Source organism: Falco cherrug, chromosome 3 (assembly GCF_023634085.1).
Source record: "Falco cherrug isolate bFalChe1 chromosome 3, bFalChe1.pri, whole genome shotgun sequence".
Taxonomy (NCBI): domain Eukaryota; kingdom Metazoa; phylum Chordata; class Aves; order Falconiformes; family Falconidae; genus Falco; species Falco cherrug.
In genome coordinates, this window is record NC_073699.1 from 78,491,891 (window position 1) to 78,511,827 (window position 19,937).

Genomic DNA, 19,937 nt, shown 5'->3' on the forward strand with positions numbered 1-19,937 from the left:
TTATAGTCATTATTACTTAATTAAGATTTACTGGTCATTTTAAGTAATTTTACTGAGGAGAAGAAAAACTATCTCACTTTTTATCTAAATATACCAAACTTTTTTCTTGAGTCTGTTACGGATCCATGAAAAAACAGTGATGATGAACAAACAGGAAGTAGTATTATTTACATTTTGATTAGAATGGAAAACAGATGTGTGATGATTAATCACATTCTGGTTAAGACAAGCCCACCCTGGCACAATGAACATAAGGGTTAGTTCTGGCTCCTTCAATACACCTAATGCATCAGTTTACACCTTTGTTTTCACATCAGAACAGGTGTATTGGGGCAAACTCAGACCTTCATTAACCCCTCAGAAAGTCCAAAGCCAAAATTACATCCAATTTATACTTTAAAAAAATTAATTCGGAGTCTAGCTAACTGAACTGATGCATGGGCCTGTGCTGATCAAAGGGAGCAAAGTTTGTTCATTCTCAGTCACTCGAAGTAGGTGAGAGGAGTTTCAACTATGAACTGCCAAAAGAGCATCCAATACTGACTGACTGGAAGATAAAAATTACATGAAACTCAGCACAGAAGTGTTACACTATTTTATTTTTTTTTTTAATTGCCCAAACCTTCCATATAATTATGCCCTTGAATTTAATTTTATCACTCGGAAGGTGCTTAGATAATACCAGTTCTGTAGCAATTCTGCTTTTTAACTTCTCCAAAGCAAAGTAATCCTGGGAATTATTTTAAAAGGAATACAAAACAAAGCAGAAAGCATCATTACAATACTGTTTAAAGAAATTAGGTACCCACATTTTCAGTAGTCAGTACATTTGAGATCCCCAGTCTCAAACACTGTACATAGCAGAACTAAAAAAGATAGAACTATGACAAGGTTGGAATAGTAAAACAAGAATGAGAAAACTGGGCTAGTCACTAACAGGTCCTTAATAGAAGTCTTCTGAGTCAAAATGGAAAAGAAATTCCCATCCTTAAGAGTACCCGTTCTTCCAAGAAATTTAATTGCCTCCTGTTTGACCAAGACTGTCAAGGAAGTGAGCCTGAAAACATAATCCCTAGTACCTCAGAAAGAACGAACTGATCCAGTCACCTGCTACACATTTGAGGCATCCACAGAAGAATATGAATATCACCTTGTTCCCCAGTGTGTGTGTTTTGTTCAGTTTGATTAAAACCACTGAAATCCACAAGCAAGCTACCTACTTTATCAGCCAAGAGGCAGTGGCTTGGGAGACTGGTTCAGAGGGAAGAAGCCAGGTTTTCAGTTGCACACACACACTTCTCTCTGCGGACCATGGGATTACCAAAAAAAGTGCTAAAATGACAGCAAGAGACAGACATGGCTGCCCTGACCACTGCTGGACAGAAAAAGCAGTGAATACTGGAGTGACCTACACCAGTTTACCTCAGCCAAGAATATTCCTGGGTTAACAGTTGGACTTAATGGTCTCAAAGGTCTCTTCCAGGAGTAATGTTTCAATGATTCTATGATGAAAATAATAGCTGAATCAGATATGGTGCTCCGAAATGACAAACACACATCTGCAAGCAAGTACTCCATTTGTAACAGCTACTTTATTCAGCAATTAGAGGTTGACAAAAGTGTTACCCTGCATAATTTTGATGCTACTTAACCCCAAGGAATTAATGAAAAGAAAGGGTGGGCAAATAGGAATTCAAGCTCTTTTTCCAAACTATACCACTGCTTTTATTCGTAGAGAAAACAAATGATCCTTGATAAGAAACAATAAGGCTGTAATACACTTCACATACTATGAACGAGGCAAGAGAAAAATTAAAAGCAACTTTTTTGTGCATGCACAAGCACGCAAAGAATAGCGGTACAAAACCCCAAGAGATACGATGAGGTCACTGGGACATACCTAGGTTGCTGTACTGCTGGCTGTGGTATCACACAACGAAGGCAGTATTGATAGGTGAAAGTCAAAATTTCACTAGCTACCAAGAAGCCAGCATCAAAGGGGCGAACACTGACAGGTGCCACAGCCACCTTCAATAAAGTATTGCATTTAAATGCCCAGGATGTGCAGCTGCCCTGAAAACAATCCCTTGTTTTGTTGGCAGGGAGAGCACAGGTACAGCCCATGAAATGACTCTGTCCTCCTTTGACTTGTTACTCATAGGAAACATGGAAAAGATCTTTCCAGCTGGGAGTTTAATGCCACGGTATAGCTGATCTGAATCTCAAAGGGAGGGATGGGCGAGAGCTCGCATGGGCAGCGCCTGGGCTGCCTGCCTGCCTGCCCCAGCCCATCTGTCAACAGGTGGCACAGGCAGCAGCCATCTCTGGAAACCGCTGGCCGCAGGGCATCAGGCTCAGAAGAAGGTAAGGCAATACAAAAACGTAAACAGCCGCAACAGGAGAGGCACTCTTCAGGGTTTGTAGCTCCGCATGTAACACACCAGGTTCTGCAACACAGGGAGCAGCTTGCTTTCTCTGAGGGAGGTATTGTCAGAAACACCGTGCTGGGAGCTAGAGTAAAGCTGTAACTTTCCCTTCTCTGGGGAAGGGATGCTCCCACACATCTGACCTCCTGGAATCAGGCTGGTACAAATTATCAAAAAGCACCATCTCATTTGGGTGTAAGACCCATGCCCCACAAAGGTAGAATGGACCAACTCTCACCCCAAGCCACCTTCTGGGAGATGAGGATTGGCCCAGAAAGTCTTGTGCTCTAACATCCAGAATTTCTGCCTTAGTCCTAGCAAAGCACTTGGGCACAACCACAGAGCAAACACAGTCTCCATTTGCTTCTATCCCTATGATGGGCTTTAGAGCCAATGAAGGTAATTCATAGCTTGAAACCCTGAATTTTACTTGCTCTTACCAAAATTCATTCCATCATAACTTCATGGGAGTTATTCCAACAAATAAATTTACATATACAAATTACGCATTAGATCCTGATAGAAACTAGGGAAAAAAGAAATCAGTGCAACTATTTTCAGAGCTTGGCAAAGAACCAGGTTTCACTAGAAGCTGCTGTCATCCAAGAATGACTGTCAGGACTCTGAAGACAGGAACCAGAAAGGGACAACGCAGAATACATGTACCTCTCAGCCAGGCAGTTCCTCTCCCTAAGCTGTTCCCTTTATGGTCAATGGAACAAGAGCAATTCAGGGCAGGAACATAACTGAGATGCTCTGGAGTGCCCTCTGCACAGACTGCTCACTGATGACAGAAGGAGCCTGGTGGCTAAGACAGCCGACAAGCTGCATGCCGGGCATGACTGGGAGGCTGACAAGAAGAGGACTCGTGGCAATGGTACAGAAGTAAAGCTTCACCTAAAGACAAAGTTATTTCCCTACATGCACCATAGTTAAGAGCAACTCAAGCAATATGGAAAAGAACTATGATCAGTGCCATGAAGCTCCCTGTCAGCTGAATTAGGCCTGCAACAGAGGAAAGCAGAAAAAAGGAAGGAGCTAAGTCCATGCTGTCTTCTTGTTGTTGGGTTTGGTTTTTTGGTTTGGGGGGATTTTGCTTTTTGGTTTTGGGTGTTTTGGTGGGGTGGTTTGGGGTTTTGGGTTTCCTGAGGGGGTGGGGTGGGGTGGGGGGGTGGCTTTTTTTTCTGGTTTGATTTTTGTGGGGTTTTTTGTTTGTTTGTTTGTTGGGGTTTTTTGTAAGCATAAGAATAAGGGTTGCAATTACAAAAATCCTTGTTCTGCATCGCATGCACTTTTCTGTTTGGCATTTTGTTTTGGTTTTTTCTACAGAGAAATTTAGGAACTGTTTAGACATTTCTGTGTTTGGATTGCTCACACTTCCTGCCTCCCCAACAAGCATCCCCAACGGCCAGCTGGAAATGGTACCCAGCACTCCAGTGTAACAGGCAGCTAGTCAAACAGGTACTGTGAGCTCACAGACTGTCCTCTAGGTCCTGTTAGTTGGTACCATATTATATGTATTTTACTGGCTTTAAAACCAAAAGATTCAACCTCATAGCTGTTAGGTTAGGAAAACTCCCCCTAAATTCTAGTAAATGCATTTAAATGACTGAATGTTGACTAAAGAGTCCAAAACATGCAACACACAGAACACAAAACCACACCCAACACCTGAAGTACAGATACACATACATAACAGGAAGACCACAGTGACATTAATGTGCAGACCAGTACCCTTGGACTGAAAACCCAGGAGACCCGGTCACTGCTACCAGAGTGCTCCCATGTATTATCTAGGGTAAGCACAGGTGCTTGTGTACTCATTGCTTGTACTAATCTTTGGACAAAAGCACAGCATGTGTTCACACACAGGGCTTTAGAGAGCTGTTCAGAGCATCCCTGTGGCTCCCCTTTCCCAGGGTACACCACCTCTGCAAGTATTACAGCAGTACCTGGCTATTCTGGCAAAGATACAGGGAGGTTTTTATTTCCTCACCCATTCTTTTTGGATCTCAAATATTTGTAATGGGAATTTTAATATATTTGGATTAATTAAAATTAATACTTTTCAACATACTATCGTTGAAGTGAACATCATATGGCAGAATACCTTTGTGAGAGCTTTAACAAAGTTTTTAAGGTTAGTTTACGTATGATGCTGGACCAAATATCCAAATTTTCTACAGCAAGTTTTTTCCACAGTGCAATACCAAGCATTTCAGGATGAAAGCAAAAAAAAACCCAAACAAACAAAAAACAAAAACAAAAAGGAAAAAAAAAGTAGGGAAGCCTCCTGATGCAGTTACAGAGGAATATGCATGCACCTCTAAGCATCAAGAGGCAGAAAAGCAATGACAGCTGGCTGCGATCTCACCAGCATCATCACCATCGTTCCCTCCTTGGAACCGCTTCCCATGCCCCCACACCCTGCAGAATAAGCGCTAAGGCTACAAGGGCTGAGGAAAACCCCAGCCCTCAGACATGGGTGAGACCAGTCCCAGGCCCCCGCCTCCCAGGCCCAACCTGCCGAGGAGCTTTCCACACTCAGCTGTCCCTGTTTCACACGAAGTCAAGTGGTAAGCAAACCTCTCCAGTGGCATGTGGTGCTGAACAGGCTCTTAAATGGCCAGTGAACTTTAAATTTAGGATTATGGAAGAAGCAAGGAACACATCCAACATTTATATTTTCCTCCTCAGCACAGCAACAAGTTCACTTGATACGCCAGATTTAGACATTCTGAGGTTACATCTGGCCCTTAAAGCTGAAGTGTAATCCTAGTCAACAGTCACGGGGAGACATAAACCCACAGAAGCAGGTTTTATTATATTTATTTTTTTAAGGACACAATTTACCAACACACTCCTCTTCATGCCTTAATACTAAGACCAGAGCTAAATATTTAATGTCTGAAAGGTCAAAAGAAACCTGATATATAACTTCATACATACCAGACTCATCTTAAACTGCTAAGTATGCATTGACATGGCTCATAACGTCCTACCACTGTCAGTAGCATGCTGCTCAGCCACGGGAACTTCTGCTGAGGTTTTAAATTAACAGATTGTAACTTTATCTGTTTGGAGCTAAATTTTTATATGCTTTGTTAAGTCTTAAGCGGGGGGGCGGGGGGGGGGGGGGGGGGGGAAGGGACTACCAGGAACTATTATCATTACAATACAAATGCTGTGCATAAAAAAAAAAAAAAAAAGACAAAACACCACACACCAAAAAAAACCCTCCAAAAAACAAAGGAAAACACAGAAAAGAGAAGCTCATGATTAAAAATAACATGAAGACATGAAAAACTGTGAAAACGGAAGCCTTCTGCATTACATAGTATTTAATAGTGCTTATGATATCACCAATACCCAAACAATCCTATACCTCTCTCCCCTTTCCAGAAAGGGGTACAATGATGTCCTCAGTTTCCATCAAGCTCATACAAGTACAAAACCATAATGATGAGTGATGGGATTCTTCCACCACTGATGACCACATCTGACCATGGCACATTTTAAGCCAGAGATGAGCATTTCATTTAAATGCTTCCAAAGGTACTATTGCAATATTTCGCATTACAGTACATATTTTCTTCTTGACACTGGGTGGATTTGGCGGATACTTCATTGTAAAATCTCACAGAAGACAACATGTGTTACAGCAGGGAACCGTGACACCTATTTAAATAAAGGTCCCCAGTCTTTGGACTATTTCTTTCAAGAAATAAATAAATTGAGAGGCACCCAATTTACAAATTCAATAATCTTAATTTCTACAGAAATAAAAGCAGTTGCACATGAAAAGGATGAATATTATATAAATGAGAGGGGAATAGCATAACTGAAGGCAAAGCAAGAATAGCACATTTGAATACCACGATGAAAACTTAAAAGAGCACAATTATTTCTTGACTGTTCAATTAAGAGATAGTGCATTTAACACTACCTATCACAGTGAAGAGAGTTAATAAACCAGATGAAAAAAAAAAAAAAATCAGTCCAGTGTTATGAAACCACACATATTTTGTATCGCTTTCCACTGTATGACCTTGAGTTGGTAACAAAACTTAATCCTTTCAATACCTATAAGGACTGAAACTACATAGACTTTGTCTGAAAAGATGAAAACCATAGACTTGGCCTTGCTGAGAGCTCACAAAAAGTTAGCAAGCAGCATGCATTTGAAGCATAGTTGGCCATGAGTATGCACATTTTGCTCACCATTTTTCAAGATAAGCAGACTGAAGCAGACTAATAATGTTCAAACATGCATCTCCTGACCTTGCATTTGAATAATATGCATATATGCTTTATTTTAACCTAATCAAAAATAGATCCTCATAAGGCACTCTGGACAGCATACATTCATCTGTGGTACATGACAGTCAACTAAGAGATCAGAACTACCCATCAGAGAGCAGAAATCAGACATGCAATGGATGGGAAAAACCCACCATGCCGGAGAGAATACAATGAAGAAGAAATGTTTCCCTATTTATTCCACAGTTGCTCCTCCAGTAATGGGGGGAGGGGGAAATCAGCAATCACCCCAGACATTCTCTAGACACGTAGAGGTTTCCATTTACTATTTTGTTAGTACTAAACAGAGTATACAGATTTTCCTTATGCTAAAACTCTTCCCTTTTGCAGGGCTTCCACTCAGAAGCATCAGATGTAATAGATTCATTCTGAAGAGAAGCCTTCTTTCCATAGTAGCACAATTCCTTGCTTTATGAGCTAACATCACCTCTTCTCTTTTACTACATTAGAAGTACATTATAGAAAATTAAATGTCACTAATCCAGTTCTTTTTCTACCCAAAAATTCTGGTGAGAGGCACAACTTGCACTGCAGCCAATTTCAGGATCATTATGCAGCTCCTTAAATTTCAGAAATCCAGAGCTAAATACAATTGAGCAAGATAAAGAATGTCACATTTCTAAACATACAAGCTATTACACAAAAAACTATATATTTAATGGTAATGCAGTCTTTCATATACATGCTTAGAGACTGTTCATAAATCAAAGCAAAGTTTGTCCATACAGAACATCTCGGGGAGGTAGGAACTATATTTACCCTAATTCCACTTGAGCAAAATCAGCATCCCTCCACCTTCCTTACAAACAAGGCTAAATCAGTGGCAGGGATTAAAACAACATTCCAAAGAAATACCAACACTTTCTATTCCAAACCTATAGTTTTTAAGCAGCAGTTCCTAATTTCTCTTCCATAGTTTAGGTGCTTAATTCTGTTTCAGTCAAAGAAGTTTTGTTAGGTAAAGCTTAAAACAGGCCTGAGTGGTGCATGGTTTCAAGAGAACTAATCTGAACCCAAATCATTTGTTTGGTTTATATCACCTGTATAGAACAGGTTTAGGTGGAGGCAGGAAAAAAAATACTCCGTTCTCTTCAGAGTGTAACACTAATTTATTTGAAGCTACTTAATATGAACTTAACTTTTTTTCCCTAGTTAAGAGCTTGACCATGCTGTGCTTCAGTCTACAGAAAAATAAGTTCAACAGTCTGAACACTGACCATAAGAGTACAAACCACTTTGTCTATCAATACACACAAAGCAGGAAGTGCAAATGGCTAAAAAGGGAAACTACATGAAAACTAATGACAGCTATTGATGTAAGAGGTTGCATGACATTTGTTATTTTATTTTATATTTAAGAAAAACACAAAAACTCCTACACTTAATGAAATTTAGGATATCCCTTTGAAAATCTGGGGATTGTTAACAATGAAGTGAAAGAAGTTTGTCACATTCACAACTAGCTATACAGCAGTAACCATTTCTGTAGATTTCTACCTTAGCAGGATGGCTACAGCCACCTCTTAGCAAGCCACAGCCAAGTGACATAACAGTCACGAGCTGTGATTTGGAAAAGACCAATGCCCAGACAACCCTGGTGGAAAGGCCACACCAAGTATAAGCGGTGCTGAAGGAGAGTTTTGCATCTCAAATGAACCTGCAAAAACCCAGTTACACAGCATCACCAGTAGCAGAACAAGACGATGAGATTGCCTTGATCATGGAGTTTTGCAGCTCTGAAATTGATGCAGTAGTCCTCCAAATCCCCCCTGCCCACCACAGAAACATGCAGAGTTCATGAAATATTTAACCTTGAAGAGTTCCCACAGTTCACAAAGGACCAGCCTTGGGCCTTTGCAACAACTCCTCTAGAACTGCAACAGGAATGTTAGAGCCAATTCCTAGGGTGCACTCATTTATTTATTGGGCAAGTATTTCTCAAAATCTAATTGAACAACATGGAAGTAGTTAAAAAAATGCCAAAATAATCCATAAAAATAATTCTTTGCTGTTTTTTTCTAAAAACCAACACCCCACAAAAACAAAAGCAAACAACCAAAAAAGAGCACATCAACAAAAAACAACAAACAAAAAAACACTGAACACCAAAACCCCTACCAAATCCACAAACACCTCATTGTAGTAGATACTACTACTGTGACAAGTTATTTCCAGTGGGGTCCATATGAGCAGTCACAAACAGTTTAAAATGTTACAAAATTCTTCTCACTCATCTCAGAGGTTAAATTTACAATGTCTTTTTCTCTTTAGATTACAAAAAGGTGGTAAATCTAGGCCTAAAAATAGCAACATGACTCTTCTAGACATGGAATTTTAGAAACTTCAATTGCAGTATACTCCAGTAATTTCAAGTTAATCACTAGTTAACTTAGTAGTCTTTTTTTTGTGAGATTTTACTTATCAGCAGATGTACTGTACTTTCAAAGCACTGGGGAGACTGTGTTGCAAAGAGTAAAAGCAGTATTGCGTTCTGTTAGAATTTTTTAATCTTCAAAAAATGTTTAGACTGCATGAAAAAAATCCACTTTTAAAAAATACCACATATCAGTAATATTTTTAATTTTTAAAAAAAACATCTGAAACAAGTCTAAACAGGCTTGTGTTGGGGGGTAGGAAGCAAATCCACTTATTTTCCTTTCTGAATTTATAAGGAGATGGTTTCTTTTGAGGTACCACTGAAGATGATTATAAATAAAGAAAGAGAAATCCTCAAACAAGATTTGCTTTTAATCTCACTATGTTTTAAGAGTTAAAATTAGATCCTTCTCCCTTGCAAATTTTTACACATTGTAAGAAAACGGAATTATTATGGAAATCTAAGCTGTCAGGGGAGAAAAAAAAAAAGTCAGAAAGAAGATATCCCAGTTCAAAGACATTTCATGAGATCTCTGCAGTATTTCCCGGTGTGAGTCCAGTCAGATAAGCTTTCACATTTTAACACAAAGCTTCCCCAGATGAGAAAAGCATCCCACTAGCACACTCTACAGCAGTCCTTTCAAACTTGGAACAAGCCCCTTTAAAGCAGGAATCCACTGCTTTAAAGCAAGAACCCACTGCTAATGGAGGTTTTATCTACTCTACAGCTTCTTGGTTCTTGCTGCAGAGCCTATTTTAAGGATTTCATTTAAACGAAACATGCAGAGACAAATCTTGGAAATTTCCCCGCTTTGTTGAAAAACACCTTCTGAAATCCTACGGGACCAGCCAAGAGGTTTCTTGAGGTGACATACGAAAGTCAAGTCACAGGTTATGGGGAAGTACTGTGCAGTTCATCCTCACAAAGGAGGCCAACTAAAACCATGCACAAGGAATACAACAGAAGTCTAACATTTCAGTTTAAAGAGGTGTATGTTATTAGAGCAAAGCCACAAGTTCATTACATCGATAGATTTTTCACAAAGCAATCTGATCTGGGAACTAGGGGATTTTTACTTAGAGCATCTGCAGTCCATGTTCTCAGGAAAGAAAGTTTAAATAATCCTAAAAACCTGAAAAAGGTATTTTTATCATAGCCTTTGCAGCTATTTCATGTTTCACTCAAATTGAAAGAGAGCTGAACCAGATATTTCTAATCTCATCTGGAAGCAGGCCCCAGTACCGTGCACTGTCTTAACTAGAACTCAAATTATTTTATTTAAAAAAAAGCCTAACCCTTAAAAGAAAAATAAATCCCCCCAAGCTCTGGCATTCCTTTTCACATTTTTTCAATTTGTGTGATGGGAGTTTACATCTAATAAACATGTTGTTTATTATCTTCATTTAAGCCAGGACTTTTACAAAGTTACAGCAAGAGATAGGAAGCATATTGTCATTACAAATCTGTAATGCATGCAGGATCCCTATGCAACACCATTAAATCCATCAATTTTCTGTCCCAATTATGCTGAGAAGATATTTGATAAAGCAATTTCAACTCACCTCTCTCTCTCGTTACCATTAGTGCAAAGAAGGCAAACCCACAGCGCTTCCGACAAATTCTCAAGGCACCTTTTTTGTTCCCCTTAAATTAAATTCGAATTGGTTGCACATTTTGCTGAACTGCTAATGCTCTCCACATGTTCTCTCTCTCAAATTGAAAATGTTTTCTATTAGGAATGCCTAACGCTGAACAGAAAACTGTAAAATGGCCTTCAAACAACCCAAAGTACCTCTCTTTGAGACTTTCAGTGGAACATACCAATCACTACTTGCCCAAAGGAAGAGCTCACGGTGCCACAATTAAACCTCCTTTAAGAAGGCTTTTTAATTAAAGTCTTTCTCTTAGTTTATTCAGAAGCCCCTTACCAAGCTTTTTATTTAAAATTCAATAAGCTATTCCCTTTTAAAAAAAGAAATCACAAAGTTTTATAGTATGAACTGGAGGAGCTTCATGGCACCCATGGCTATGCAGCCAGTACACTGCAAACCAGGCAGATACAATACGATAATGATATTTGTAGGGAGAAGCACCTCAACTGAGACACTATCAATAGCATGGGTTGTAGGCAACCCTGTCCTCAGAGAATGAAACAGCACCATTTCACATTCCCTTAACCAAAATCACACTGGCTTTTCTACACTTCAATACTATACTTGTAAGAGGACAAACCATGTTTTTTCACCACTTCTGTCCATGTGTCTTAACTTTGCTGCACAAAGTGTCAGATATAGTTATAGACTCAAGACATGACTCTTCTTGAAAGTACTGTGGTTCCACTGGAGGGGAATTTGCATCTAAAGCACCTGGAGGGACAGGTCCAACCAGGTTCAATAGATGAATAAACATTTGCAGAACCTAATCATATTTGCTGTAATACATGCAACAAAGTTGGCACAATGGATAACAGAAGGGAAAACTGTACATGGAAAAAAGGACTAGCTGCATACTTCAGCCGTTACAGGACAAATGAAAACAGCTGGCTTCTACTAGCCTCCTAGTTACATCTAGCTTACAGCTTTCCTCAGGTATCTCAGAACAAAAGGAGCTCAAGAAGATATTTATGGCTACGTTTCATAAAAGACACCAAGAACGAGAGGATGTCAATGAGGCAATCCAGACAGCTGCGTGGAAAGGTTGTATTAATGGTGCTAACGCTGCTGGTTAAAGCAGATGCCCTAATAGCATGGGCCAGAAACAGCTGCCATGTGGCATGGCTGCTATTATGTCACATACTTGGGAATAATCCACTGCTGATCACCCATGGAAGGATGGGGAAGGGTAGGCACACTGTAGATCACTTAAGCACTGTGCTCTGGTAAATCTGCAACTGCCCATCTGCAAAAGCCAATAAAACAGGATTATAAAATGGTTATAATGCCTAATAATGAAGCTATAATATACGCTTACCAAGATTCCTCCAATAAAATACTTGCAAACTGTTTAGGGATCTCACTGGATCAATCTATGAAATGTAATGCACAAGTATCTATGCAATTTTTATATATTTTTTTTTAATCTGGAGAGAGAGAAAGGAAAAACTATGCACAATACAAGAAGGAGTTATAACTATACAAAACCAAAATTAGATAATGCAAAAATATTTTAAATAACTACTTGAGGGTTGGGTGTATGTGGTTTGTTTTGTTGTTTGGGTTTTTTTTTAATAATAAACTGACACAAATGAGAAGTAAAATTAAAAAAAAACACCTTGCAATATTTGCTGACCTTCCAAGCTACAGTACTCTGAGCAATCCCAGGCCAATACATGTATTCAGAATTGCCACCGACCTTCATTATTTGCATTCTTCTTGTATTGCATTGTATTAACACCTGAAACTTATGTCAAGCTTCTTTTTGCAGAATCATTCTAAGTCATGGTCATAGGTCCCTGTCCAAACCTCATTCTCGGTATTGACAGCAGCACTCCCAACTCCCCATCACAGGCATAATTAAAAGAGAACATCGGACTCTCTTGTGCTAAATACTGCATATAGATATGTCATAGTAAATTATCCCTTTACTCATAGAAACTACATGAGATTTTTGAGAGAAAACTACCAAGAAGCAATGAACAGACAAGTGAAGCAGCAGCTGCAAAAAGAGCTGTCCAAGCAAGGACATAACGAATAAACCAAAAGTCACTACCCAGAAACAGTGAGGCTTTTAAAGTTCTTCAAAATTTCACTGTCAAAGAGTTGATTAAAACCTCCCATTTGGCTTCAGGGGCTAATGTTTTTGGCACTGTTGGCATTCACCCTGTAAAGCTACATCCTTATTTACACTGGACTTTATCAAGGCTTCAGCTGAGCCCCGTAATTGCTAAATACATACAAATTAAAATGACATTAAGACACAACTAAATACAGGCAAGGGAAGTCATACAGCTGCCAAAAATACAAGAAAGACTTTTCCCACAGGGTATTAACTCACAAAAAATCTGATTTGAATAAAAAGTCAAATTTGACAGATTGTGGTGAAAAACCAATTGTCATTATGTGATTTAAGGATTGATCTTCCTCCACTAAGGAATTTAACATCAACATGTACAAAAGTATGTCTATAATTTTCAATTAGTTATGTTTTATGAACAAAACTGGTTTTAGCAATAGTCTTTTGATATATAAAAAAATCATTAAAAATATTGCAGTTTGTATAAAAGGTAATTTAAGTGGTTTTAAATTATTCCTGACAACTTAATCAGGATCAAGACAAAATAGGAAAAGGAGTGGTATTTAAAAGAGAATTTGTTCCTCCATGCTGAAAGTCCCAAGTGTGAACACAAGACAAGAACTCAAATTGAGAAGAAAAAATAAGCATTAATGCACTGAGTGAGATGCTTAAGAGCGACTGATAAGCAATAGAGTAGAAAATACCACTAACAACTTCTGCACTCAAGTTATTAAGCTCTATTCTTTCCCTGCTCTGCTTAAAACCGAAAAAAACCCCACTCCACTTGAGTTGGGACTTGCTAAAGTTTCCCAAGTCTCCTAAAAATATTGGCCTGTAGTCAATACATCCTCTGACACTAAAGCCAAATGAATTCCCCAGAGATATGAAGTCACTAATGATGGAAAAATTTATCTGGACATCTGAACATAAACACTTGTGTATTTCCCACAATTTAAAAGTACAACATGCTAGGGAGAAGGAAAAAAGAAAGTTGGTCCAACTTTCAAATGACAGCGTTTATTACAGGAAAGCTATTTCTTTACACTTCTCAGCTCTTCAAAGCGAGGTAAAACCTTGAACACAAGGAGGCTGTATGGCAAGCGTGCTACAGAACAAACCACATCTTCCCAGAAAGCAGTCCTGGCTACCAGCTGGGAACTTTGAAAGCATCAGTAACATTGCTAACTAACCACAGTGCTTTCCAAGGATACTGTGAAGACTGAAAAAACATAGCCAAAGCAAGACCATTTTATTCCACATAACACAAACTCAGATTGCTCTAACTCCTAGCTTCCACTCCAAATATATAATACATCTTTTATCCTCTATAACCTAATTCTTATATTTCTAAAAAGACATTAACAGGCAGCTGATGTGAAAGTATATGCAAGGTGAAGGAAAGTATTCACTGTACCAATGAAATAAGCCTCCTATTCTGTGACAAGTTTAACTGCCAGGCACAGGTCACCAAACAAGGTCAGTACTGAGAACTGCCGAGCATCCCTGACTCTTTCAAACTACCTCATACCAATAAATGAGACATATTTGATATGAAGAAATAGAAAATAAGAGAAAAGAAGTGACATTACATCAAGCGATGGGCTGATACAAAAACTTATCCTAAAACTCTTAACTGCAGCAGTGGGTTGGAAATCAGAATCAGATATTCCATTTGGCTTTTCTGCTATAACAAACCAAGCCAAAAGCCCACATCCAAGCACACCTCTGCTCTACATGTTTGAAATCTGGACTCAAGTTCTGCAACCTGGCTTCCTCCTTACTTACCGCTGAAGACATCACTGCTGCCAGAGAATAACAGCACCTGACAAAGGAACGCATTTTCATACAGGAACAACTAAAATACATGTACAATAATATGCCTAATTGCCCACAGTGAGCTTGAAGGCAAACAGATAACAACAGTGCAACCAAGCGTGGAAGCTCAGTACCTGTTGTGCTCCAATTCCTCTATGGCTGCACTCTAGACAAAAAAAAAAAATTACATGAAAATAGTTTTTATAAAACCTCAATCCAGGAAACATATGAAACCTTGCCTTGCTGCAGCTAGTCTGTTTTGCCAAATATATTCCCAGACCTAACAAGAACAAACTTCTCCAAGCTGTTCTTAATTTCAGTCACATTTATAAAATCAGCCTAGACTTTGCAGCATCTTTCTCCTCTAATACTTAATGCACAGGCTTGCTCTGCTGTACTTCCTCAAGTCAACAGTAATAGAGAATAATCTGCTCCTGCATGAGGCAGCCTAGAGACTGCTGTCAATGGGAGGTATTCGAGGAATTCTGTAGGTTGCCTATGCTCAGTTCAAATTTCCAGAAAGGCCAATTCACAACACGTTCTTGAGGCAGGGGAAAGAATTTTAGTCACATTTAAAGCATGAATCCTCCGACAGCAGTGGCATAATACATATAGCAATAATACAAAACTTCTACTTTCTTCTTTACCTTTTAAGGTAAATATATTTCAATGCTTCAGCTACAACCTCTTGAAGCAAGACCAAAAACAAGCAAAACACATTACAGTGCTGAATCTATACTATGAAGAAGTTGAAAACAAGACAGGCAATCATAGCACACGGACATAGGATTTTTTATTTTTGTTTTAAACCAACTGCCCATAGCATCTATCATATCTCCGCAACATGAGCATTAGCTCTGCCACTACCACTCAGTGAAACACTCTGCTCTACAGAATGCTGGAGAACATACTAACACAGCACATCAACTGCCATTTGTGCAACCTTAAAGCTCTTTTAACACACACATTATGACTTTCATTAGACTTTTCCTCAGGACGGCATTGTTTCAACCAATGTTTTTAAGACACTGACACTATGATAATGACAAATACACAGCCAAGATCTGCAAGATGTGAAGTAATAAATATTACATGTTATTAAAACACTGTATTTAGCTGTCAGCCAACAATTCTCCAGATCCCCTTCCCAATTCAGAACAGTCTTTTTCAGGCACACACAAAGGCTGTGACAAGACAGATGATCCCAGATTCTCCAAAGCACCCCCAACCATCCCACTTCACTGTCAAATGCTATGCTACTCTGGGCTGTTAACATATTTTAAGGGTAATGTAACTAATACAACCTAATTTTAACATGCAACAAGCAGAAGAAATCAATTTATTGGCCATTATCCTCAATTTGTAACACAGCAAGTCTGACTCACATTGCCCAGATTTGCTTCTCAAAGATCGATTCTGTATATTTGTTCTCTTTCAGGCATGTGGAACTCCACTTACCAATGCAGGCATGGACTCTCACCGACAGCTGGGTCCTCAGAATTATACTGTGCTTCTTGCCCCTCCTAAAAAGAAAGGAAAAATATTTAAAGGTATAGGAAGAAGGTAGAGGAGTGAAGTTGAGCCTAGGAAAACAGGATGGGGGCTGAGGGAAGGTATTACGAGTTATGTCTTTCTTTCTCATCATCTGATTCTATTTTAATCAGCAAAAAAATTAGTTTTCCACAAATCAGGCCTGTTTTGCCAATGACAGTAACTGGTAAATGATCTCTTTGTCTTTATCCCAGTCAATGAGTTTTTTCATCTTCTTTTCCCTCCCTTCTGTTGAGGACAGGGAGTGAGAGAGCGGCTGGGTGAACATCTGGCAGCTGGCCAGGGTCAACCCACCACAATGACTTTCCAGGAATCCCTATTACAGAAGTACCAAGTTACAGCTGCACATTTTAATTTTCACAGAAATATTTTAAAGCTAGGTATAGATAAGCACCAAAAGAAAATGCAAGGTTAAACAAGAGGGTACTTGTGATTTCACAGATCTGCTCATGTACCCTAATCTGTCTTTAAAGCACAAAGATAGATGTGTTTTTCACGCAAAGATGCAAAACTGAGTCATCCTTCACTCTGGCTCTCATTTCTGTCCTAGTCTTGAATGGAATGACTCCAACTTAATTAACAGCTACATTCCTCAAGTGTTTTTCAGACAAATTAGTGTTAGCTGCATTTCTTCTCTCCTTTATTTCTAGGTGCTACACCACAGACTGGCACGAGGACATGGCCAGCTCTTTGCCTCTGCATCCAAGCTGGTGGAAGGTGGGAGGATAAGAAAAGCCAGATGCCTTTACCATTTGTACAGCAGCATATTCTCCCTCTTTTCTCTGGAACTAATCATGCAATTCCTAGGCAAGCAGGTCTACATGGCCCTGCTTGAGCAGGGAGGGTGAACCAGATGACCTTCAGAGGTCCTTTCAACCTCAGCCATTCTGTGAATTTATCGGGGGAAAACATGCAAGAAGCTGAACTGTTTTTAGAACACACTTGGATGCAGCTTAGTTTGTGTCATGCAAACCTGAGACCCACTTGTATATACAAGTTAGAGGCAAATTCAAAACCAGCACAGCCTTCCTCAGTTATACACTTTATGACTACGCTGAGATTTCAGGGCCAAACGCTTCACACAGCCTCCCAACAGAATTTTGCACTGGCTATATCTCATTAGAACAAACCAACTATCTTCCAGATAGAACCATAGAATCATGTAGGTTGGAAAAAACCTTTGAGATCATCAAGTCCAACCGTTAACCTAGAACTGCCAAGGCCATCACTAAACCATGTCCCTAAGAACCATATTATTGTGTTTTAAACTCTGCCAGGGATGGTGACTCTACCATCTCCCTGGGCAGCCTGTTCCAATGCTTCACCACCCTTTCAGTGAAGAAATTTTGCCTAATGCCCAATCTAAACCTCCCCTGGAGCATTTGGAGGCCATTTCTTCCTGTCCTGTTGCTTGTTACCTGGGAGAAGAGACCTACCCCCACCTGCCTACAGCCTCCTTTCAGGGAGTTGTTGAGAGCAGGAAGGTGTCTGAGCCTCCTCTCTTTCTGCAGACTAAACAACTAAACAGTTCCCTCAGTCACTCCTCATAAGACTCGTGCTCCAGACCCTTCACCAGCTCCATTGCCCATCTCTGGACATGCTTCAGCACCTCTGCATCCCTCCTGAAGTGAGGGGCCCAAAACTGAACACAGGATTTGAGGTGCGGCCTCACCAGTGCTGAGTATAGGGGGACAATCCCTGCCCTGGTCCTGCTGGCCACACTGTTTCTGATACAAGCCAGGGTGCTGTGACTGCTTTGGCCACCTGGACACACTGCTGGCTCATGTTCAGCTGGCTGTCAACTAGAACCCCCAGGTCCTTTTCCCACCAGGCAGCTTTCCAGCCACTCTTCCCCAGGCCTGTAGCACTGCGTGGGGTGGTTGTGACCCAGGTGCAGGACATGCACAACCTCATACAATTGGCCTTGGGCATCATCCCAGCCTGTCCAGACCCCTCTGCAGAACCTTCCTGCCCTCCAGCAGATCAACACTCCCACCCAACTTGGCATCATCTGCAAAAATACTGAGGGTGCACTCAATCCCCTTTTCCAGATTGTCGATAAAGATATTAAACAGGACTAGCTCCAACACAGAGCCCTGGGGAACACCACTTCTGATGTTCCCGAAACCTCTCCCCCACACTTCGTTTTGGCAAACTCCCACTAGTTGGATGAAGGACCGCTTTCACTCCTCTGGGATCCAAAATTGAGCTCCTCAAACATCAAAAGTCCAACTTTCAGCTTACCAACCTATTCCAACCTTCTAATTGCCTTTCTTTTACCTCAACGTAAATTTCAGGGTCCTAATAAACCAGACTTTTGAACTCTGGTATTTCTGACATAAACAAATCCTCCAAGGTGACAAATCAGAAAATGGAAAAATTGAGTAGAGATTGTTGTATTATTTCAGAACAGTAACTGTAAAGAGATAACCCAGATCAGTTTTGCTAAAGTTAGCAAAGAAAAAGGAAGCCTACATAATCAGACATAATCAACTAAAAGAAATCGCTAATGACAATGTAACATGGAAAGGGTATTGTTATAATGGTATTCTTTAGTTCTTCAGCAGTCTGTAGTGTAGAATGTATGCTGACTTTGCCAGGGTTCTGTTGAAATCTGCAGGTCTGTGGTGATCTGCTGAAAGAACTGGACAGCAAGTAGCGCTCAGTCACCAGAAACAGTGAACGAACACAAGGAACTAAGAATTCAGCACCATTGTAAGGCTTGTTGAGATTCAGGCTCATCACAATTTAACAGTTTTACCTTGTTTTTTAAAAACATAATGCGTGATGTTTCTCAATATAAACAATAGTTGTGGGGTTTTTAGTAGTTAGCCAAGCTTCAACAGTGGTGCTACTTCCCTCTCTACCTCATCTCCCTAACAGAGGGCCCTGAAAATTTAGAGCAAAACTTAGCGCAAACTTTCTTCTACAAGTTCTATTCTACAATATCAACCCAACTATATACCTCATAACACAGAAAACTCTCACATGCACAAACAGTAATTTTTGTTCTCTTCTATCATTGGTTATTATTTTCAACTTTTCCAGTCTACCAAAATCAACAGCATTCAAATCGCAGAAGTTAGAGAGATGAAAGCTCAACGAAGTCATTTAATGGGGTTTAAGCATACTAGATTTCCCACACAGAAGCTAATTGCTTCTGTAATATGTAAAGCACTAAAAATTATGCATTCTTTTTGAATTTTGAATGTTTTTGACTGTCATGCAGCATGAGTAATGTTTTTGCAGAAGGAAGATCACCTCTGAAAACTCTTACATACACGATTCTACACACATTAGGGGCAAGCATCTTAAAACAATAAATGCCAAAAATGGGGTAACTGAATCTGTCAGGATTTCATAGCCTAATGAACTACTGGACAAACAGCATTAAAAAAGCATACCTGTAGGCAAGTTTGTCCTGATAACGGTGTGTGTGTGTGCACATGCACTGTGGAACAGAGAGGGCATTTGCATTAAAACAAAATGAGGTTCAATAATTTTCTGTGAAAAATAATCCCAAACAGGTTCCATTTCTTAAAAACAGAACCTTGGCATATAACATACCAAAGCCTGTAATCTACTCTTATCTAAGGCTTGCAGTTTTCTTGGTATGACTTAAAAAATAAAAGTATACATTCTCATGAGTGCAACTGGCTAGTCTTTACAAAAAAAAGCCAACAAGTATTTAATAGCTGCAATTTAGCAGCAGTACA

The 19,937-nt window shown here is 39.7% G+C and overlaps 1 protein-coding gene across 4 annotated transcripts in view; it reads right to left on the minus strand.

Moving 5' to 3' along the window:
• Positions 1-19,937, minus strand: part of FHOD3 (formin homology 2 domain containing 3) — a 415,647-nt gene that overhangs the window by 340,288 nt on the left and 55,422 nt on the right. For all 4 annotated transcript variants that reach the window (XM_055705739.1, XM_055705737.1, XM_055705738.1 and 1 more), the window contains exon 3: positions 16,129-16,193. In XM_055705739.1, coding sequence (XP_055561714.1) covers positions 16,129-16,193 — 65 coding nt within the window. The remainder of the gene's footprint in view (positions 1-16,128; positions 16,194-19,937) is intronic.